Source organism: Myotis nattereri (assembly GCF_964212035.1).
Source record: "Myotis nattereri genome assembly, chromosome: 19".
Taxonomy (NCBI): Eukaryota; Metazoa; Chordata; class Mammalia; order Chiroptera; family Vespertilionidae; genus Myotis; species Myotis nattereri.
The window spans coordinates 15,527,717-15,548,058 of NC_138095.1; the positions used below are offsets into that span (position 1 = coordinate 15,527,717).

At 50.9% G+C, this 20,342-nt stretch overlaps 2 protein-coding genes across 2 annotated transcripts in view; both read left to right on the forward strand.

The window, feature by feature from the left end:
• Positions 1-963: 963 nt before the first annotated feature.
• TIRAP (TIR domain containing adaptor protein) lies at positions 964-4,338 on the forward strand (the record flags this gene model as incomplete). The annotated part of the gene is made up of 3 exons (XM_081113735.1): positions 964-1,030; positions 2,661-3,320; positions 4,319-4,338. 3 exons carry the CDS (start codon positions 964-966, stop codon positions 4,336-4,338), a joined length of 747 nt encoding a protein of 248 aa, XP_080969861.1.
• A 4,513-nt stretch (positions 4,339-8,851) lies between these two features.
• The window catches only part of DCPS (decapping enzyme, scavenger), a 35,523-nt gene continuing 24,032 nt past the window's right edge, over positions 8,852-20,342 (forward strand). The window contains exons 1-2 of the mRNA XM_081114220.1: positions 8,852-9,336; positions 11,771-11,939. Coding sequence (XP_080970346.1) covers positions 9,127-9,336; positions 11,771-11,939 — 379 coding nt within the window. The 5' untranslated portion in view covers positions 8,852-9,126. The remainder of the gene's footprint in view (positions 9,337-11,770; positions 11,940-20,342) is intronic.

Genomic DNA, 20,342 nt, shown 5'->3' on the forward strand with positions numbered 1-20,342 from the left:
TCGATGTTTCTAACTCTCTATCCCTCTCCCTTCCTCTCTGTAAAAAATCAATAAAATATATTAAAAAAAAAACAAAAACAAAAAACTGATGGCACTATTGAGTCTTCTAAACCATGAACATAGTATATCCCTCCAGTATCTAGATGCTTTTAAATACGTACTGTCCCACTGTTTCCTGAGCACCGTGTGCCATATACCATTAGTCCTTTACATAAATTATCCCATAATCTTCACAACAAGGCTGAGAAGCAGGTTCTGGTATAATTGCCAAAGGCCACAGGTAATGAGAGGGGAGAACCCAGGCACAGAGACAAGCTGCAGTCTCTTCTCCACTGCGGCCTTGCTTCCCTGAGCTGACAGCTGAGGGCGGGAGGAGGGGCTGGTGAGAAGGAGGGAGAGAGGGAGTGGTGGTGGGCGGAGGGAAGAAGTTATCCAAGGGAAGGCCGACGTAGAGGGAAAGTTTCTCGAGGCTTCTTACGTGTGTTCCCTTTCTTCTGCTCAGCATCTGCCTACCTGGATACAAAATGATTTGTCCACATAGCAATCGTGCTTCTCCCATTTCAGCATTTACACCGGACGTCCCTGTAAAGAGCTGCCTGCCGGCTGCCCTTCCCCAGCTGCCGGATGCCCTCCAGGCCAGGTGGAGCGGAGAGCCGACCCTGCTGGTCATGCCGAACCCATCTGTGAGTCTCACCACACCACATAGACTTGGGTTTATCTCCTCAGTCCCAATCACAGTGGCATCTCTCCCATGTGGGTTGAGGGGCCGACACTGAAACTCTGTCAGGCATCAGGAGAGAGAGAGACCATCAGAGCCCACCCCCTGGGGCCGAGAGTAAGGTAAGTGACTCTCTCTCTCTGTCTCTTGCAGGATGGCTGTCCTATGAGGTCAAGACTGGGTCTCCTCCCTTCTCCCACGTTACCAATGCCTGGTCTCATGGGGTTAGTTTTGAACCTAACACGATGGCCTCATCCACCCCCTTCCCGGCTTCTGGCTCCAGGTCTAAGAAGCCTTTGGCCAAGATGGCTGGTGAGTGAAAGCAGACTCCTAATGCTGTTCTCGCTCCTGTGAGTGGTCCTCAGTATCCCTAGTGGTGAGGCAGGGGCCTGCCTGGCCCAACCCAGGGGAGAGGTGCAGGGAGGCTGACGATGGGGGCTCCTGCCTTGGTTTTGGTGCCTGAGCAGAGGAGGCGTGCATCCCTGGGACCTTCAGTCCTTCTGGCTCAGCTAACTCTCCTAGCTCGAAAACCATGGTGCTGAGTGCCTCACCTTGTGTGTCGCTTGTCATCTAAATCTTCCAGAATCATTCAGAGGAAGGGGCCAAGCAGAGAGAGAAAACACATCCATCTCCGGAACACCAGACTTTCTGTCCCTACCAGAAGCTGGGGAGCTGAGCTGAAATCATTATGGAGTACTGACAATATACCAGACACTGCATGGTCCCAGTTAATCTTCAGCAACTAAAACGAACCCATTTTACAGATGAGGAAGTGGAGACGTAGTCTGACTTGCTTAAGACCATGCAGAAAGCCAGGAGGTCCATTCAGATCTCTGTTTGACTCTAGAGTGTAGGTCTCCAATCACCAAGCTCTGTGCTCCCTGGGGCTCTGAGCAGTGGCATTCTTCCATACTTTCCTTTTCCTTTTAGCAACTACCTAGGGTTGCTCAGGGCCAAACAGATGCTAGTCCCTCCCCCTCTTTCTCTTCCATAATGGCTGGCCCACCTTCCTCCAGATCTGATCCCCCTTCAGTGCTAAAAATGAGTTTGGGGGCTTGCTGATCCTTCTAACTTCACGTAGCTCTACTCACAGACTCGCAGATGGTCCACTGGTCAAGTCTAGAAGTTCTGGGTAGGGTAGGCCCACCCAAGGGCCTGGAGCAGGGCACGGCCATCTTTCACAGTCAGGCTGGTAACACTGCCAGGGTTCTTTCCCCCCACCCCCCTCATATTGTTATACCAAGGATTTTTTTAAAATTTAGGTATAATTGATATACAACATTATATTTGTTTCAGATGTATAAATGATATAGTATTTATATATTGCCAAATGGTCAGCACAGATTTAGTTAAGATCTGTTACCATACAGACAGAATTTTTTTTTCTATTGTAGACACTTTTAAAATCTATTCTCTCAGCAACTTTCAAATATGCAATGCAATATAATTAACTACAGTCACTTGCTGTAGGACTTATAAAACAGTCAGAGTTCTTATGTCTTCCCAAAAACTTTTTTTAAAAAGTATCTTTTTATTGATCTCAGAGAGGAAGGGAGAGATAGGGAGGGATAGAAACATCAATGATGAGAAAGCATCATTAATCAGGTGCCTCCTGCACACCCCCTATTAGGGATTGAGCTTGCAATCTGGGCATGAGCCCTGACCGGGAATCAAGGTGGGACCTCCTGGTTCATTAGGTCCAGGCGCAACCACTGAGCCACACCAGCTGGGTGGAAAACTTGTAGGATCGTGGGAACTTCGGGCAGGTCCTGAGGATGTGCAGAATAGCCAGGCAGTAGGTCTGAGAGTTGGGCGGTACTGGCCAGTGCAGGAAGGTGGGCAGGTGCAGGAAGGCCGGGGGGATTCCTGGCCTCATCTCCCCTCTATGGGTGGGAGGAGGCGGCCTGGTGAGAATTAGGCCTGAGCAGAGTTTCTCCCGCAGGCTGGCTCAGGCAGGCGCTGTCCAAGAAGCCCAAGGAGATGCCTGTGTCCCAGGAAACGGCCTCCAGTCATGCTCCACCCCGGCGCTCGGATGATCCCCCATCCCCCGGCCTCAGCTCCACTGCATCGGCCGAGTCTCCCGCTGCCCTGCCACCTGCACTGGAGAGCGCCTCCTGCAGCAGCAGTGGTGGGGGCGCAACCAGCAGCAGCAGTGATGGGGGTGCCTCCTGCAGCAGCAGTGGCCGCTGGAGCAGGGACTACGACGTGTGCGTGTGCCACAGTGAGGAGGACCTGGCGGCTGTGCAGGAGTTGGTGGCCTACCTGGAGGACAGCCCTGCCAGCCTGCGCTGCTTCCTGCAGCTGCGGGACTCCGCCCCGGGCGGCGCCATCGTGTCCGAGCTGTGCCGGGCGCTGGACAGCAGCCACTGCCGCGTGCTGTTCATCACTCCCGGCTTCCTGAGTGACCCGTGGTGCAGGTACCAGATGCTGCAGGCCCTGAGCCAGGCCCCGGGGGCCGAGGGCCGCACCATCCCCCTGCTCGTCGCCGGCCTGGCCAGGGCCGCCTACCCGGCCGAGCTCCGCTTCATGTACTTCGTGGACGGCCGGGGGCCCGACCAAGGCTTCCGCCAAGTCAAGGAGGCCATCCTGCGCTGTAAGCTCTGTGAGGAGGGGATGGGGAGGGGAAGGGTCAGCGTCGATCTGCTAGGGTCAGCGTCGATCTGCTTGGGCCTTCAGGAGACGGCCCTGAAGCCCAGGAGTTCAACACGTAGGCTCTGAAAGCAGTGTGCTTCTTGGGCAGTTACCTAACCCCTCGGTCCCTGGGTGTCCTCTTTGGGACATGAGAATGATACCGTGTACCGCAATCAGTATATACACTAAGTATGTGTTCAGAGCAGGGCCTGGCACATGGAAAGTGCTCATAACAGGCACCTATCACGGCCTCAGTAAGTCTTAGCCATTGTTAGCATTCCTTCTGTGAGTTTCTCTCACGCAGGCCAGGTTGGAGGAACATCTATTTATGTATATAAAAGCCTAAGTGACCATTATGACCAGTCGACCGCTTGACCGGTTGCTATGACCCATACTGACCACCAGGGGGCAGAGGCTCAAGGCAGGAGCTGCCCCCTGGTGTTCAGAGCACTCCCACAGCCAACCTCCCACAGCTGAACAACTTCTGGCGGTCCCTCCCCCTGGCCAGCCGGCCCTGATCGGCCCGATTGCAGGCCAGGCCCAGGGACTCCACCTGTGCACAAATTCGTGCACCGGGCCTCTAGTGGTTTAATAAGGCAAGAAGAAGTGTAAAATAATGGGAAAGAATTGCCTCTGATAGGGGGAGGACATTATATTACAGGGGGAAGTAAAACAGTAAAAAGTTAGAAGAGCCCTTGCCGGTGTGGCTCAGTTGGGTGAGCGTCCTCCCGGGCACCAGAAGGTTGTGGGTGTGATTCCCTGTCAAGGCAGGCACACACCTAGGTTGCAGGTTCAGTCCTGGTCAGGGTGCATACAGGAGACAACCAATCCGTTTCTCTCTCACATCGACATTCCTCTCTCTTTTAAAAAATAAAGCCAATAAAGACAGATTTTTTTTAAAAAAAGAAGAGGTGGAGACATGTTGGGGGGAGGGTGACAAGCCCTGTGATTCTGTTTGGTCTCTTTCAGATCTGCAGCACATCAGCTGACACTCTGCCATCACCGAGGGACCCAGGAAGCTGGCACAAGCTGGAAATGAAGTGAGAGAGCACAGGGCCTGGACCCCACAGTGTGACAGGGTCCAAGGAGCCAGAGTTGGTAGTGTTTTGTATGTGATGCCGGGATCAGATTGCCCAGCGGGCTTCCATTATTGTGGGCTCCTCAAGAAGGCCCTGGAGAAGCTGGGGACTCCCCTGGAAGGCGCTGGGGAAGCTGGGGACTCCCCCAGGAAGGCCACGAGGAAGCTGGGGACTCCCCCAGGAAGGCCATGGGGAAGCCAGAAAGAGTTGGTAGAAGATGCTGATACCAAGATGACCACCCGTGTTTTGCCTCCTCCTTATGGGACGTGAGTCTGACACATCCCTATGTCTTCCTCCCCTGGGATCGGGCTCTGGTGTAGAGACGCCTTCCTCCTGAACAGGTGGCTCACCTGGTGAATCAGCTAGAAGCCTAGGGGGCATGTTTGTTTATTCCTGTTGCCGGGGAAACCCTGGGACAGCTGTCAGGAGGAAGGCACAGGTGTCGGGTCTCTCACCCTCACACTGCTGCCTTCTCTTCCCCTTCACTCACTTTAGAAAGCTACATGGACCTGCAGCAGCACCGTGCTGTATTTATTTTACTGCGTGCAGGTCATGAAAGACTCAACTCTAGAAACCATTCTGAATTAGACTAGAGAGGATGGGGGCGGGCGGGGGGTAAAGAGAAGGAAAGCTCGGACCTTTGAAGTGGGATCAAAAGCCCGCCCACGCTTTGACATGTGGGGCCGCATTAGGGGTCTGGCTGGAGCCCATGCTTTGCAGTAACTTCGTCAACTCTGCACCGAGAGAAACCAGCATTTTTCTCCTGCCAGAGGACTGTGTGCCTTGTAGGCCAGGCAAGGTTCCTTCATCAGTTCTCAGTAAAAGTTGACTGTTGAACCGAAATCAATCTCATTCCCCCAATGTGTACTATTGTGCCTCTTCTCTCACTTCCCCCTCCTTTTACTGAAAAATATTTATACATATATTATATATATTTGTAATTGAGATACGATTGGCATATAACATTATGTTTCAGGTATATGAGTCGATATTTGTATATATTGTGAAAATTTTTTATATTGTTAACTATGAATTATTTTATTATACACAAAAGGGCTAAAGCATACTGTCATGTACACTCACGTACCTTCCACCCAGCTGAAGAAGTAAAACGTTACCACCCCTAGGGTATTCCCTCTGTGCCCAAATTTTCTTCCAAATTAGTTGTGTTAATTTATGTCCTTACCACTTGTGTATGAGTTCCCACTGTTTGATGTTCATGCTAACACTTAGAATGATCAGATTTGAAAATGTTTGCTAATCTGATGGGTGAAACCTGGTATCCTATTATCATAATATTCTTATTTTCCTTCTTATCTTTTTTATGAAGATTTGGTGAATCCCCATATGTCCAATGCCCAGCTTCAACAATTACCAACCCAGAGCTAAGCTTATATCAACACTAGAGGCCCGGTGCACAAAATTCGTGCACTGGGGCGGGGGGGTCCCCTCAGCCCAGCCTGCCCCCTCTCACAGACTGGGAGCCCTCAGGGGATGTCCTACTGATGGCTTAGGCCCGCTCCTTACTATGGTTTTTAATAACCTTGATAACTTATAGGTCAGTCCTTTCTACTCTGCTTTTTCATCAAAACCACTTTGACATTCCTTTCTTCTTTTATAGAAATTATTTAATTTGTCAAGTTTTAGGAAAATGCCTGGTTTTTGTTTGTTTTGTTTCTCTACTGGGCTGACATAGAGTTGAGAGATTCATTTTGGAAGAATAGATTTTTTTATGATATGTGTCCCTTTTTTGATGCTTTAAATGTATTTCAATAAAGCTTTATAATCATTCTCCATGTCAGTCAGTCGCATCTTTTATTCAGTTTATTCCTTAGTACTTCATATTTTCTGTTGCTAGTGTAAATATTTTTAAATTATATGTTTTTTATCTATTACTGGTAGAAAGTATTGCAATTCATTTTGCACACTGATCTGATCTTAAGCAGACCACTGAATTGTTTATTCTCTAAGACCACAGACTTTATTGTTTCTATAAAGATGACCATAAAGTTTGAAAACAGAAACTTCCTTGTTTTCTGGGCTGCTGCGGACCTCCAGTAAAATGCTGAAAGTGGCCATAGCAGCCATCTTTGTCTCCATGATTTTAAAGGGAATACTTCAAACATTTCTTCATGAAATGTGATATTCGATGTAGGTTTTTGGTTCAGTACTTATTTTTTAACAAGTTGTAACTATCCTGCTGTTTCTAGTTACTTACCTTGAATAGGCTTTACATTTAATCTAAAATGTCCACATTTGATTTCAGAGAGGAAGGAAGAGGGAAAGAGAGAGAAACATCAGTGATGAGAGAGAATCATTAATTGGCTGCCTCCTGCACGCCCCCTACTGGGGAGCAATCCTGTAACCCAGGCATGTGCCCTTGACTGGAATCGAACCCAGGACCCTTCAGTCCATAGGCTGACTGACGCTCTATCCTCTGAGACAAACTGGCTAGGCGCCCCCCCCCCACCTGCCCCCGCACTGATTTTTAGAGGGTAGGTGGAGAGACAGCAAGAGAGAAACATTGATGTGAGAAAGACTTATTGATTGGCTGCCTCCTACACAGGCCCTGACCAGGGCCTGGGGTCAAGCCTGAAACCCAGATATGTGTCCTTGACTGCAGTCAAACCTGTGACCCTTCAGTCCATGGGGCCATGCTCTAACCACTGAGAAAACTGGCTAGGGTGGATATTTTATATATTTTTTTAATTGATTTTTTACAGAGAGGAAGGGAGAGGGATAGAGTTAGAAACATCGATGAGAGAGAGACATCGATCAGCTGCTTCCTGCACACCCCCTACTGAGGATGTGCCCACAACCAAGGTACATGCCCTTGACCAGAATCGAACCTGGGACCTTTCAGTCTGCAGGCCGACGCTCTATCCACTGAGCCAAACCAGGTAAGGCTATGGATATTTTAATCAGAACTATAACTGCGCTGATGAATTTGCCACTAATGAATAAATTTCTCCACACTATCTCGCCTGTGCTCACCCTAAGGGCCACTCCTGTTTCTAAATACTGTCAAGCTCATTACTGCTTTAGGGTCTTTAGCATCTGATACCTTCTCCCCCTGAAATACATTTTCCTGGCTGTTTCCTTCTTATCATTCAAGTCTTAGCTCAATGTCACCTCCTGAGAGGGCAGCCACCTGTGACTGACCACCTTATCTAAAGTCCTCCCTGTACCCAGAGTCTATCGCATTGCTCTGTTTATTCTATAAATAACACATTAATCGTTACCTAAAAACGATCGTATTTGTTTACCTCATCTCTATTCGAATATGAACTCTATGAAAGTAGAGGTCTTTCCTGTCTTATTCAGGATGGACAGTGTCTGGCAAACAGAAATGGAGGCCCAGAGAGAGTAAGTGACTTCCCCAAAGTTGCACAGCTAGTCAGTGTTGGAGCCAGACTTCGTGGCTCCGAATTCAGAGCTTTTTGTTAAAACATAGCTACTCTTTCCAGGTTCAAGAAAAGAAACAAACAAACAAAAAAACCTGGGTGGAGGGAGGAGACAGAAAGACAAAAAAGAGAAAGGAAGCAAGAAAGGGGGAGGAAGGAAAAGAATGAGCGTGCACACCTAGACATTTTCAGATCTGGGCCTTATCGTTATTTTAAGCAGGTTTTGCTATTGTCACTTACTCTCGGGGCATTTTATTCTAGTGTTGCATACAGTTTATAACCTCCTACTGAATGGCCCCAGACGGTGAGGGATGAACCCAGGAGACTGAACAAGCAGCAAATGTTTCTGGTTGAAGATAACTCCTCCGGAGCCTAAGCTTCCCCTACTAACTGCTCTGCTTCAGGAAACAATTAGCCTTTTATCCAACTCGATATAGGGTGTCCTAAAAAATGCATACACACTGCCCCGCGGGCATGGCTCTGAGGTGGAGTGTCCGCTATGAACCAGGAGGTCACGGTTGGATTCCCAGTCAGGGCACGGGTTTCAGGCCCCAGTTGTGGGGTGTACAGGAGGCAGCCCATCAGTGATTCTCTCTCATCATTGACATTTCTCTCTCTCTCCCCCTCTCTGAAATCAATAAAAACATATTTTTTTAAAATGTGGACCAATTAATAAGATCGGCTCAACTGATTGGTTTTGTTTATTTTTTTAATATATATTTTTATTGATTTCAGAGAGGAAGGGGGAGAGAGAGAGAGAGAGAGAGAGAGAGAGAAACATCAATGATGAGGAAGAATCACCCATGGGCCGCCTCCTGCACTCCCCCCAGTGGGGACCGAGCCCACAACCCGGGCATGTGCCCTTGACCTGAATCGAACCTGGGACCCTTCAGTCCCTAGGCCGATGTTCTATCCGCTGAGCCGAAACAGCCAGGGCTCAACTGATTGGTTTTAGAAGGACTTGCTTCCATGTTAACTACTCAGAGTTGGTATAATTTTTGTTAAAGCGCCGGTATTCTAAGATCAAGGTGTCAAAGCCTTCAGAGTCCGGCCCGGATGGCCCGGGTGCCCTCCCCAGCGCAGCACTGCTATGGCGCCCATCTAAGGGCTCGCTGCCTCCGCTCCTCTTCCCTCTGCGCCCCGTCATCTCAGTCCCTTGGCTGAAATCGGTCCAGCGGAAGGTCGCCGGGGTCAGCGCCCGGAGCATGCCGGGAGTTGTAGTAGCGGCCACTCGCGCAGGGGGGCGGGGCGGGGCGCGTCGGGGTCTGCGCAGGCGCGCTCTCCCGTGGGCAGGATGGCGGACGCGGCCCCTCCGCCGAGCAAGAGGAAGCGCGAAGTGACCGCCGCAGGGGAAGCCGCGCCCGGCACAGAGGACAAGGAAGCCAGAATAGCCGGCGTTGGGAATGGCACCGCTGCCCCTGCCCACCTCCCCTTCTCCGGCTTCAGAGTGCAGAAAGTGCTGCGGGAGTCCGCGCGGGACAAGATCCTCTTCCTGCACGGCAAGGTAGCGGCGGCGGCCCTGGGCGGGGGACCGGGTCCCGCCGCCGGGGGTGGGGCGGATCTCGTGGGCCTCTCGGCCGGGAAGCACCAATCGCATGACTCGGGGGTGAGGGAGGAAGCGCAGGTCTGCAGTGCTTTGGGGAGGGGTGGGGTGGGGGATGGAGAAGACGCGGTCACCCGTGGAGGTGGGGTCTTGAACACGTGCGGCTCATTTTCCTAGCCCCTCCCTTTGCAAAAGGAACCGCTGGCACTGGTAGGGTGTCTGGCAGGTGAATCATCCCGTGTTAAATGCTCCAAGTCACTCATCCTGTGTCCATCCGCTCTGTAAAGGTGCTGGGAACCCAGCCGATGTGGCCGGGCCGCCTTGCTCCCTCCGGGCCCCCGGGGCCGGCAGGAGACGGACGGTAGGACACCCGAGCCCTGCCGTGCAGGACTCCAGCCCCCACAGAGGAGCGGGTTATGAAATGGGTAATTCAGGGCCACCTGCCATGCGCCGGCAGGCCAGCCCTGAGCTGGGTCCTGGGGGTGTAGAGATGGAGGTTCCCAGCCCTGATCTTCAGGGGTGCAGAGGAGCTTGGGGGAGACACCTTCCCACCGCCGCCGGCCGGAATACACGTGCTCAGCTCCCCAGGAGGGACTGGGGAGAGACCGGAGGCCAGCCTGTGACTCGGGAGGAGGCCCAGCCAAGGGCAGGTCCTGGGGTTCCCCAGAACTCCTAGCGGGAGCTCTCACTTTGGGAGGATCAGGGGGGACCTGGTCCTCGGCATCCATGCTTCTCTCTGTGCGTCTCTGGTGTTTTCACCAGGTTCTGTCTGGGTCTCTCAGCCTGCAGCACCGCTTCAGACAGCGATGGCGAACCTTTGGAGCTCGGCGTGTCAGCATTTTGAAAAACCCTTACTTAACTCTGGTGCCGTGTCACAGGTAGACATTTTTTGATATTTGCAACCATCGTAAAACAAAGACTTATATTTTTGATATTTATTTTATATATTTAAATGCCATTTAACAGAAAAATCAACCAAAAAAATGAGTTCGAGTGTCAGCTCTGACACGCGTGTCCTAGGTTCGCCATCGCTGGCTTAAGAGTTCAGCCCTGAACCGAAACCGGTTTGGCTCAGTGGATAGAGCGTCGGCCTGTGGACTGAAAGGTCCCAGGTTCGATTCCGGTCAAGGGCATGTACCTTGGTTGCGGGCATATCCCCAGTGGGAGATGTGCAGGAGGCAGCTGATCGATGTTTCTCTCTCATCGATGTTTCTAACTCTCTATCTCTCTCCCTTCCTCTCTGTAAAAAATCAATAAAATATATTTAAAAAAAAAAAAAAAGAGTTCAGCCCTGAGAACGTTTGCGTGTCAAGGGGTTTGTTGGGATGCCCAGATTCCAGTTTCCTTTTCAGTCCTGACTGTTCAGGGACCTGGGGCGATCGCAGACCTCTCTAGACCTCCGTGTCTTCGTCTGTAAAATGGGGAGAATTTAACAGAGGCCCCTTGTGAGCTTAAAATTGAAAGCCCAGAAGCTTCCCATCTTGGAGAGCAGGGGTGGGGAACCTTTTTCTCTGCCCAGGGCCATTTGGATATTTATCAACATCATTCGCCGGCCGTACAATATTACCAACCTAAAAAGTCGCCTGTTTTAAAAAAACAACAACAACTAGCCTGCTATATTTGGTCAGGCATTTAATGAACTCACCCGTAAGCCGTGGCAGAGCCAGACCAAATGATTTAGTGGGCCTCCTGGGTGGGACGTTCCCCACCCCTGTTTTAGAAGGAAGGATTGCCGAAACCGGTTTGGCTCAGTGGATAGAGCGTCGGCCTGCGGACTGAAAGGTCCCAGGTTCGATTCCGGTCAAGGGCATGTACCTGGGTTGCGGGCACATCCCCAGTAGGAGATGTGCGGGAGGCGGCTGATCGATGGTTCTCTTTCATCGATGTTTCTGACTATCTCTCTCCTTTCCTCTCTGTAAAAAAATCAATAAAATATATTAAAAAAAAAAAAAAGAAGGAAGGATTTAGGTCAGTGATGGCGAACCTATGACACGTGTGTCAGAGGTGACACGCGAACTCATTTTTTTGGTTGATTTTTCTTGGTTAAATGGCATTTAAATATATAAAATAAATACCAAAATATAAGTCTTTGTTTTACTGTGGTTGCAAATATCAAAAAATTTCTATATGTGACACGGCGCCAGAGTTAAGTTAGGGTTTTTCAAAATGCTGACACGCCGAGCTCAAAAGGTTCGCCATCACTGATTTAGGTTAATGATTTCTCCCCTGGGAGGAGAAACAGTGCCATTGGCTAGACTTGCGGGGAGAGAAACTGCAGGGAAAGGAAATCCCAAATGTTGGGAATTCAGAGGCCCTGGGAGGGGGGGAGGGGGGAAGGGGGGTAGGGGGGTTTCTGCTTCTGTTCTCCAGGCCTCATGGGTGTCCCCCCCCACAGGTGAATGAGGCCTCTGGGGATGGAGAGGATGCCATTGTGATCCTGGAGAAGACACCATTCCAGGTGGAACAGGTGGCCCAGCTCCTGACGGGCAGCCCCGAGCTCCAGTTGCAGTTCTCCAATGATATTTACAGCACGTATCACCTGTTTCCTCCGAGGCAGCTGAGTGGTGAGCCAGTGGCGGCCGAGGTGGCTGCCTGTGGGGAGAGCAGGGTGGTGGGACCTTAGGGAGGAGTGGCTACTCCCCATGACTGATTTGCATATTCTAGTGCAATAGTTCTCAATGGAAGGAAGAGGGCATTTTGGCCCCCCCCCCGGGAGACATTTGACAATCTCAGAATGACAATTTTTGGTTGTCAGAATTGGGGAGGTGGGGGTTGCTGCTGGCACCTGGAGGGTAGAGGCCAGGGATGCTGCTAAATGTCCTAGAAAACACAGGATGGGCCCCCACAACCAGAAATGGCAGTAGTGTCGAGGTTGAGAAACTGTGCTCTGGTGTAGTCTGTTTTGAGGAGGAAGTGTGATTCATGGGAGAGAACAGGTTCATCTGCTAACTGAATAATAATGAATGTCGGCACTTACTAAATCCTTACCTTGAGCTAGCCACCATTCTCAGTGCTCTTCATCTGTCATCATATTTCATCCTCAGAATAGCCTTGTGGTGACAGGGGAGGGAACTGAGGTTTTGGAAGGTTGAGCAACTCGGCCAACATCGCACAGCCAACAGGCACCCGAAACACTGAGATCTCCCAGTAGCTGAGGACTTGCTCGCCACACTTGGTGAAATGAGCAGTGTGCTGGGTCACTTCCCTAAAGGAACTCGCTTTCTAGTAGCGGAGACATGAGTGTGATCGAGGGGGATGGACTTGAGAAGGACAGGAATTCAAGGGTTAAAAGACAGAGATTTGTGGGGGAGTTTTGTTTGTTTGTTTGTGTTTACTTTTTTTTAGAGAGAGAAACATTGATGTGCAGTTGCCTTTCATAGGAGCCCTGACCCAGGATTGAACCTGCGACCTGGGTATGTGTCCTGACTGGGAATCGAACCCGCCGCCTTTGGGTGTAGGGGACAGTGCTTCAACCAACTGAGCCACACCGGCCAGGGCCAGAGATTTGTTTTTGATGCAAGTATTTTTATTTTTATTTTCTTTCATCTTCACTCAAGGATATGCTTTTCATTGATTCTAGAGAGAGGAAGGGAGAGCGGGGTAGAGAGAGAACTATCGATTGGTTGCCTCCGACATGCATCCTGACTGGGCATTGGACCCGCAAGCTGGGTACATGCCCTGATGGGAATTGAACCTGAGACCCTTTGGTGCACAGGACGATGCTCCAACCACTGAGCACACCAGCCAGGACACAAGTATAATTTATTGAAAAGAGGGAAAAAGAAGAATATTCCATGCCAAAAGCCAGGCATGAGGTGAACTTCTTCTTTCAGTGGTTAGATTGAGTAGGCCGCTTTGTCGGAAGCGTGGGGGAGACTGGTTGACCTTGAAGTACCTCTTGACCAGGAAATGCTGGGATCTGCTTTGCAGCACATACCCATCTGCCTTTTTATTTGCCTTCTGGCATTTAAGAACAGTTTGGCTTTACGGATATCCTGCCACAGCCTCTCTGATAGATTTAGTCTTTTCCGCACCCCACGAAAGGGTGCTGTTGTTGGCCTTTGGAGATATATGTGAATACTTGATGTGAGACAAGCAAAGCTTCACAACTGCCAGCAAAACAGCCTGGTCCTCCATTGAGGGGAAGCCAGATTGATTGGCTCAACTCGACAGAAAGGGACAGCTGTATTTACTTTCTCGGGCATGGACCTTTAAGCAAATAGATCCTTCAACTCGGAGAGGCAGAAGCATGACAGAAGGCACTGTCGCCAGACAGCACCTGGGGTTCTGGGTGTTTATTCTGCTGTCACCCCTTCCCCTGGCCTCCCTGCGGCCCTGCATCTACCCTCCCCAACCCTCAGCCAAAATGAAGGTCTCCACAGAGCAGCTCTGTAGAATTCACAGCTTTTTCTTATTTTATTTTTCCAGTGCTTCTCTGGTATTGCACAAAGTGATGATGGCCCCTCCTTATCTTTGTCGTTTTTTCCCTTAAATTAAGTAGGGAAAGGGACAGTCAGTTATCCGTTCACCACAGGCCCTCTTCCCCATTCGGAGCCCCAGGGTCTCTGCCTTTTCCCCAGCACAGCCCGCTCCCACCGGGCGCCTCAGATGTTAGCTCATTGCCAGCGCTGCCTTCTGAGCATAAGTGCTCGCATGCATGCGGTGTGGTCCACTTTGTTCTCCCTGCCCAGATGAAGTCATAACAGTTTGTTCCGAGCTGTCCTCTCTCTCTTCTTGTTTAGCTATGCATCCTGTCCCTGGATGCGCTTCTTGGCAAACTGTGGACGGGCCAGAGAATAAGTGTTTTAAGCATTATGAGCCACAAATAGCCTCTGTCACATACTCCCTTTCTTAATTGATTTTTAGAGAGAGAAAGAGAAACATCAACTTATTGTTCCATTTATTCATGCGTTCGTTAGTTGTTTCCTGTACGTGCCCTGACTGGTCATTGACCCCAAAACCTTGGCATATCAGGACAACGCTCAACCCAGCTGAGCTACCACCCAGGGCTCTCCTTTTTCTTTTTCTCAACGCCTTTAAAAATGAAAATACTGCTCTCAGCTGGGCCAGGTTCGACCTTCTGGCCAGTTTGTCAACCCCTGGTTCAGATTTTTCCCGCTCAGAGTGTGATCTGTGGACCACAGTGTCGGTATCCCCTGGGAGCTGTCAGGCACACGGAATCTCGGTCCCCACTGCAGACCTCAGAACCTGCATATGAGCAAACCCCAGGGGACTCATGCACGTTAAAATGTGAGGGCACTGGCCTCTACTCATCACCTGTGTGCGGGCGATGCCCATGTTACTTCTCTACCCCTGACCTTTCCAAGAACCCCAGGCTCACACCGGAATGAACGCCTCCTGGGCGTCTCCAGTGGGAAGTCTCAGGCACCAGACGGGCAGGAGGTGAGGCTCCGGTGCGCTCTGCATGTCAGAGACTTCGCACGTGCTGAGTAGTAGCTGCCGTCCTTACTCTGACGCGCTGGGCCCTCTGCTGGGCACTGGAGCTTCAGAGATGAGTGAGACACGGCTTAGTCCTCACAGTCTTGCTATGAAAAGAGGGAAGTAAGCTCAACAGGGCTTGGTCATTGCCTGGCCGTAGGGAACCACGGTTGTTGAGAGTTGGGGCTTGTCAGACCGGTTTCCGGTCCTCGGCAGCCAGACCCGCGTTAGGTGCTCAGTACATGGCTGCTGAAGAGTAAAGCCACAAGCTGACCGCTATTCTTTCCTGAGGACCAAGCACTCCATAGCCACGAGGGGGCAGCATTGCCAAAGCATTCCGTAGCCGGCTCCTGGGCTCCTTGGGCCTCCGTGCCAGAGCCTTTCGTCCTGCCTCTCCCATCTCATTCTGAGTCACCAGCTCTTCCCGCTGCCAGGGGGGCCTTAAAGTGCCCTCCACAGCCTCAGCCCTCTGAACCCCTGCACAGTTGCCCCTTGAATTTCCCGGCTTTCCCAGAACAGGTGTCTGGGGGAGCTCCCCCACCCCCATTTCTGAGCTGGTCGCTCTCCTTGTTTCTTCTGGTATTTCTCTGGTCACTGGCACATTTCTCCTCTAGCTTGGAGGTTTTGCAGTCTTCTCCTTTATCCCCTCCGATCTCAGCTGGCCACGAGCGGCTACTCCCCCCTCCATTGACATAGGAGAGCACGGGCATCCGAGCAGACATGCGGGGTCCTGTCCCAGCGCTAACACGGACCAGCAGTGGGAGCCGAGGCAGCGCGCTGTTCGGGTTTCAGCGTCCGGCAGGGGCTCCGCAAGCCTCGGGGCAGACATGGCTGGGCTGGGGTTCTGCTCTGCCCTTTACTAGCGGTGAGGAGTTGGGAAGTTTCTGTGCTCGTGTAGCGGACGAGCGCCTGGTGCTGCGCTGGATGCCACGTGCGTTGGGAGTCCATCAGGTAGCATCGCTGACTGGAGCCTGTGGAGAGGCAGACGGCCAACCAGGAAACAGGTCACCGTGGCCCTGAACGGGAGAGGGCTGCGTGGGCTGGACGTCCAGGAGCCTCCCTGGAGCTGACTCCCAGGCTGAGACCTGGAGGATGGGGAGGGGCCAGCTGTGCAGAGAGCTGGTGAGGGGGCGCGGAGAATGTCCTGGGCCGAGGGAATGGCCCGTGTTCTGGGGGAGGAAAGAGAAGTAGAAAGGAGGCCGTTGTGTTGGCAGCCTGGAGGGGCAGCTGGTGTCCATGGTGTGGGGTGCAGATGAGTTTGGGGAAGTACTTGTTAAACTTGTTTAGCAACTGAGCATACCTCAGGATGATTACGGCAAAAATAAGAAAGAACAGTTTTTTTGGTGTAGCCTCTGCCCACAGTGAGAAATACATTTTACATCGTCACCCAGTACCTGTGAGTGAATACACAGGTTTGCAAAAACAACCCTACCCTTACTTTGTGGGATGCCCTCTAGTTTTCTAACTTAACTCCAGCCTTGTGTGTTTCCCTTTTTAAAAAATTCTAGTCGTAGCCTTCTAAACGAGTTTCATCGCCGCTGTCATGAGTTATGACCGTTGGGAGAAGACGTAGAAGGCACTTAGCACAGCGGCTGGCATGCGGGGTATTGGACGTGTTAGTCATTTTCTGTTACTGTTACGCCTTTAAAATTCTATGAGCCTTAAGTGGAGCAACATGTGCAGCATATGGAAATGCCAGCCCTGACCATGGGCAGGTGTCCTTTCTTCCCCCTGTGGCCATATGGCAAATGTGAGGACCGGGTGGGCCGGACGGCTGGCATCTTAGTGCTGCTTCTGGCCAGCAGGCAGGGCAGAGCCTGGCTCACCTCCTGCGGCTTCCGCTCTCACGCTGTCAGGCCCATGCCTATCAATGGAGCCCTTTCACTGAGACCTCTGTTCCCTCTTACCGGGGAAGAAGGGGGAGACGCTAGGGAGAGCGGTGTGACTCAGAAACCCAGGCTGCGTCTAAAAAGGCCAATTGTTTTCCCGATGGAGAGCAGGGTGTGGGATCTCAGGTTCAGAGGAGCAGAAGGCATCTGTGTGAGCGAGGCCAGACGGGCAGGGCAAGCCTGGGAACCGCTCCTCTCGGTCGCAGGGCACTCCCAGGACCTGAGCGACAGGCAGGGCTTTCCTCCTCTGCTCTTGGCAGAGGTGAAACCCGGACCTGAGTTTAGAGCCCGGACTTGTTTGGGAGGCGATTTTAAAGACTAACTATTCCCATAGGAGTTTTCCTGGCAGCCTTGGTCATGATTAAAAACAAAACTAGAAACAACCTGGATATCAACTCACAGTAGAATAGATAACGAAATTGAGTTGTTTTCCTACACTGGGCTGCTGCTCTGTTGCAGTGAAAATGAATGAACTACAAGAAAAGGAAGACCCAGAACACACACAGTGTGATTCCTGATAAAGCTGAAAAGCAAGCAGATCTAAACAATATACCGCTTACGGTGCATGCGCACATAAGAAAACTAGGAAGACAAAAAAGGATAAGATTTCTTGTCCTAACTGGTTTGGCTCAATGGATAGAGTGTCGGCCTGCAGACCGAAAGGTCCCGGGTTCGATTCCAGTCAAGGGCATGTACCTTGGTTGCGGGCACATCCCCAGTGGGAGATGTGCAAGAGGCAGCTGATCGATGTTTCTCTCTCATCGATGTTTCTAACTCTCTATCTCTCTCCCTTCCTCTCTGTAAAAAATCAATAAAATATATTTTTTTAAAAAAAGATTTCTTAACACCTGATTCAGCAACATGATCATCTCTGGTGGGGGTGGGGCAGAAAGGACATGGAAGTCCTGGTAATGTTCTGTTTCTTGGACAGTGTGCACCATGCGTGTGTAGTTTAAATTTTTATTTTAGGTCTTTAAACTGGCATATTTTATATTTAAATACACAGGCACTATACATATATACAAGTGTGTATCTATGTGAATACACACATGTTTTATATGTACAACATAATTCCCAGGGAGAATGGGCACGTCCTTAGAGAACTAAGATTATTTCCCCACTAAATTGTAGGTTCTGCTCACTCTCAAGTTTGGCTTCTAGTCACTGTTGTTGAGAGTAAGAGTGTTGATGCAGGCCTTGCTCTTGGTTTTGGGCATTAGGCGACCTGCTTCTGCACACCGCCTTTTCTCTGGGGCCCGGAGGCGGGGCCTGGCCCTTTTCCCTCCGGGGCCACGGGAGCGGTGCTGTGCCGAGTGTCCTCCAGGACAGTGCCAGCCCTGGCACGATGTGCAGTGTGGGAGGCCCTCCAGCAACTGCGGGAGGCCCGGTACCAGGCTCTGCGGGCCCCACTCCAGCACAGACTGGCACAGGCCTCGCCCCACCCCTGAGGGTGTCCTCGGCAGGCCTCCCATGGCAGCTGAGCCGAAGAACAAGAGTCCTCTGAGCTGTGACCAGCAAGGAAAGCCTTGCCAAGCAGGTCAACGGCCGAGCGAGTGAGGAAGAGCACCATTGTCGTCTAGCGTGAGAAACTCCCCAGATGTGGCCGGTTCGTGACACCAGGGCAAGTCATGGACTTGCTCAGAGAGTCCATTGCTCTGAGCGGAAAGCGAGGAATCCAATGGCTGGCTAGCCTGCCTCGGGGCATCCGGGTCCTGTGAGATGAGAGTAGCTCAGGTTTGAGTGGAGCCTAGAGGCTCTGCTTACCTAGAACCACTCATCAGAATTGCTAAGGAGCTTTCTCGAACACAGAATCTGTACCCACTGAATTATGTGCCCAGGAGCATTTATCAAAGTGACACCAATCTGTGCACTGAAAGGCTGCGAGTTCGATTCCCGGTCAGGGCACATACCTGGATTTCAGGTTCCTGGATTTCAGTCGGTTGTCTATCGGTCTGTCTTTCCCCTGTCCCCTCTCTCCCTCTACTCTTCCTCTCTCTAATCATGTCCTCGGATGCGGATTAAAAAACAAGAGGCCACACCATCACATGGTCAAATCATCAAGTAGCACCGGAAGCCTATATGGACGAGACAGGCTCGGGAGCCCTCTGCCTCACCCGGTCGGCTCTCCAGGAGCAGGTGCTGTTAAAATCCCCGGGCTAATGCTCTGGTCGTTTCCTCCAGACGCTGAATCATATGCCTCTGCAGCTCTTTCTTGATTTATCAGACTTGGACATCAAGTCCCCACTGTGGAAGTGGAAAGGTTCAGCTCCTTTATTCCTCATTTTATTGTGCTTTGCAGATAACTGCCTGTTTTACACACTGAAGGTAAGACCCTCCACCAGCAAAAAGATTACAGTTTGCTGAGGGGTCAGGTGGTTAGCGTTCTTTAGCAATAAAGTATTTTTTAATTATAGTATGTACACTGTTTTTAAGACAGTGCTGTTGCACGCGTAGTACACTACAGTTAGTGTAAACAGATTACATGCACTGGGACACCAGAAAGTTCTTGTGACTCGCTTCATTGTGATACTCGCTTTATTGCGGTGGCTGGAACCGAACCTGCAGTATCTCCCAGGTGTGCCCGTGCCTTTCTCACCCTCCCTCCCTGCTCCTCCCAGGTTTTGATGTTTATGTTACTATTTTTAGAATTGCCTCTGGAGTCCTAAATCTACTGCGACCTACTGTCGTTTCGTTTTATCACTTGTCAGGTGAGAATCCCAGAGCCTCCAGCCTTTTCTTCCCACCACCTCCTCTTCCTTTGCTGTTTCCCAACTTACCTGTGGGCGGCACTTGGACTTCACACTGTCAGGGCCTGTTCTGTTGCATAACTGAAGTGTTGTGTGCTGTGCCTGCCGGTTGACCCTGAGTTGACACCAGTAAGCAGTGCTCTTGTTGTTGTGACCACGGTGGGTGTGCTGCTGCCTCGGGCCGAGGCGAGGATCTCAGTGCCACGTACCTGCCCAGCGTGTAATCAGTCCTGGGCCACGTGGAGGAGAAGGCTGATGTCCTTTCCTTACATTCCAATGGTTCCTCCTGGTCATGCTGCTTTTCAGTTTTTCATATGTGAACCAGGACTTTACCCACTTTTTCAGTTTCTAGTTGTTGTGGTTAAAAGAATAACTGCTTTTACTGTGTGAAGCTGTCCAGACACTTGGTTGGGTAATTCATTACACGGTGGCTGCTTCCTTCCTGAGACGTGTGCAGACGCTGCCTCCCGCGCCCCAGCCTGGGCAGCTGGTCCAGGCATCTCTCTACCCGGGCTCCCTTCACCGCTCCCCAGGTGCCATCCACTGCGTTCTGGAGTCCGTGCCTTCCTTTCCTGCTCTCTTCTCCTGTTTAGCTGAAGTGCACCTGTAAGCACTTCTTCAGAAGGAAAAGGGGGGGGTGAACTTTAAAATCCTTTTCTTTACCCTCACTTTTGATTGATGGTTTGACTGAATACAAAATTTACTTTTTATTTTCCTTTTCAACATTGAAGGAATTGATCTAACTCCAGGCATTCGTTATTGCTAATAAGATATCTAATGCCAATGTGATTCTCGCTCTCTCTTTTTTTTTTTCCAAATGTTTTTATTGAGTTTTACACAGAGACAGAAACATCGATGAGAGAGGAACATCATCAGTCGGCTGCCTCCTGCG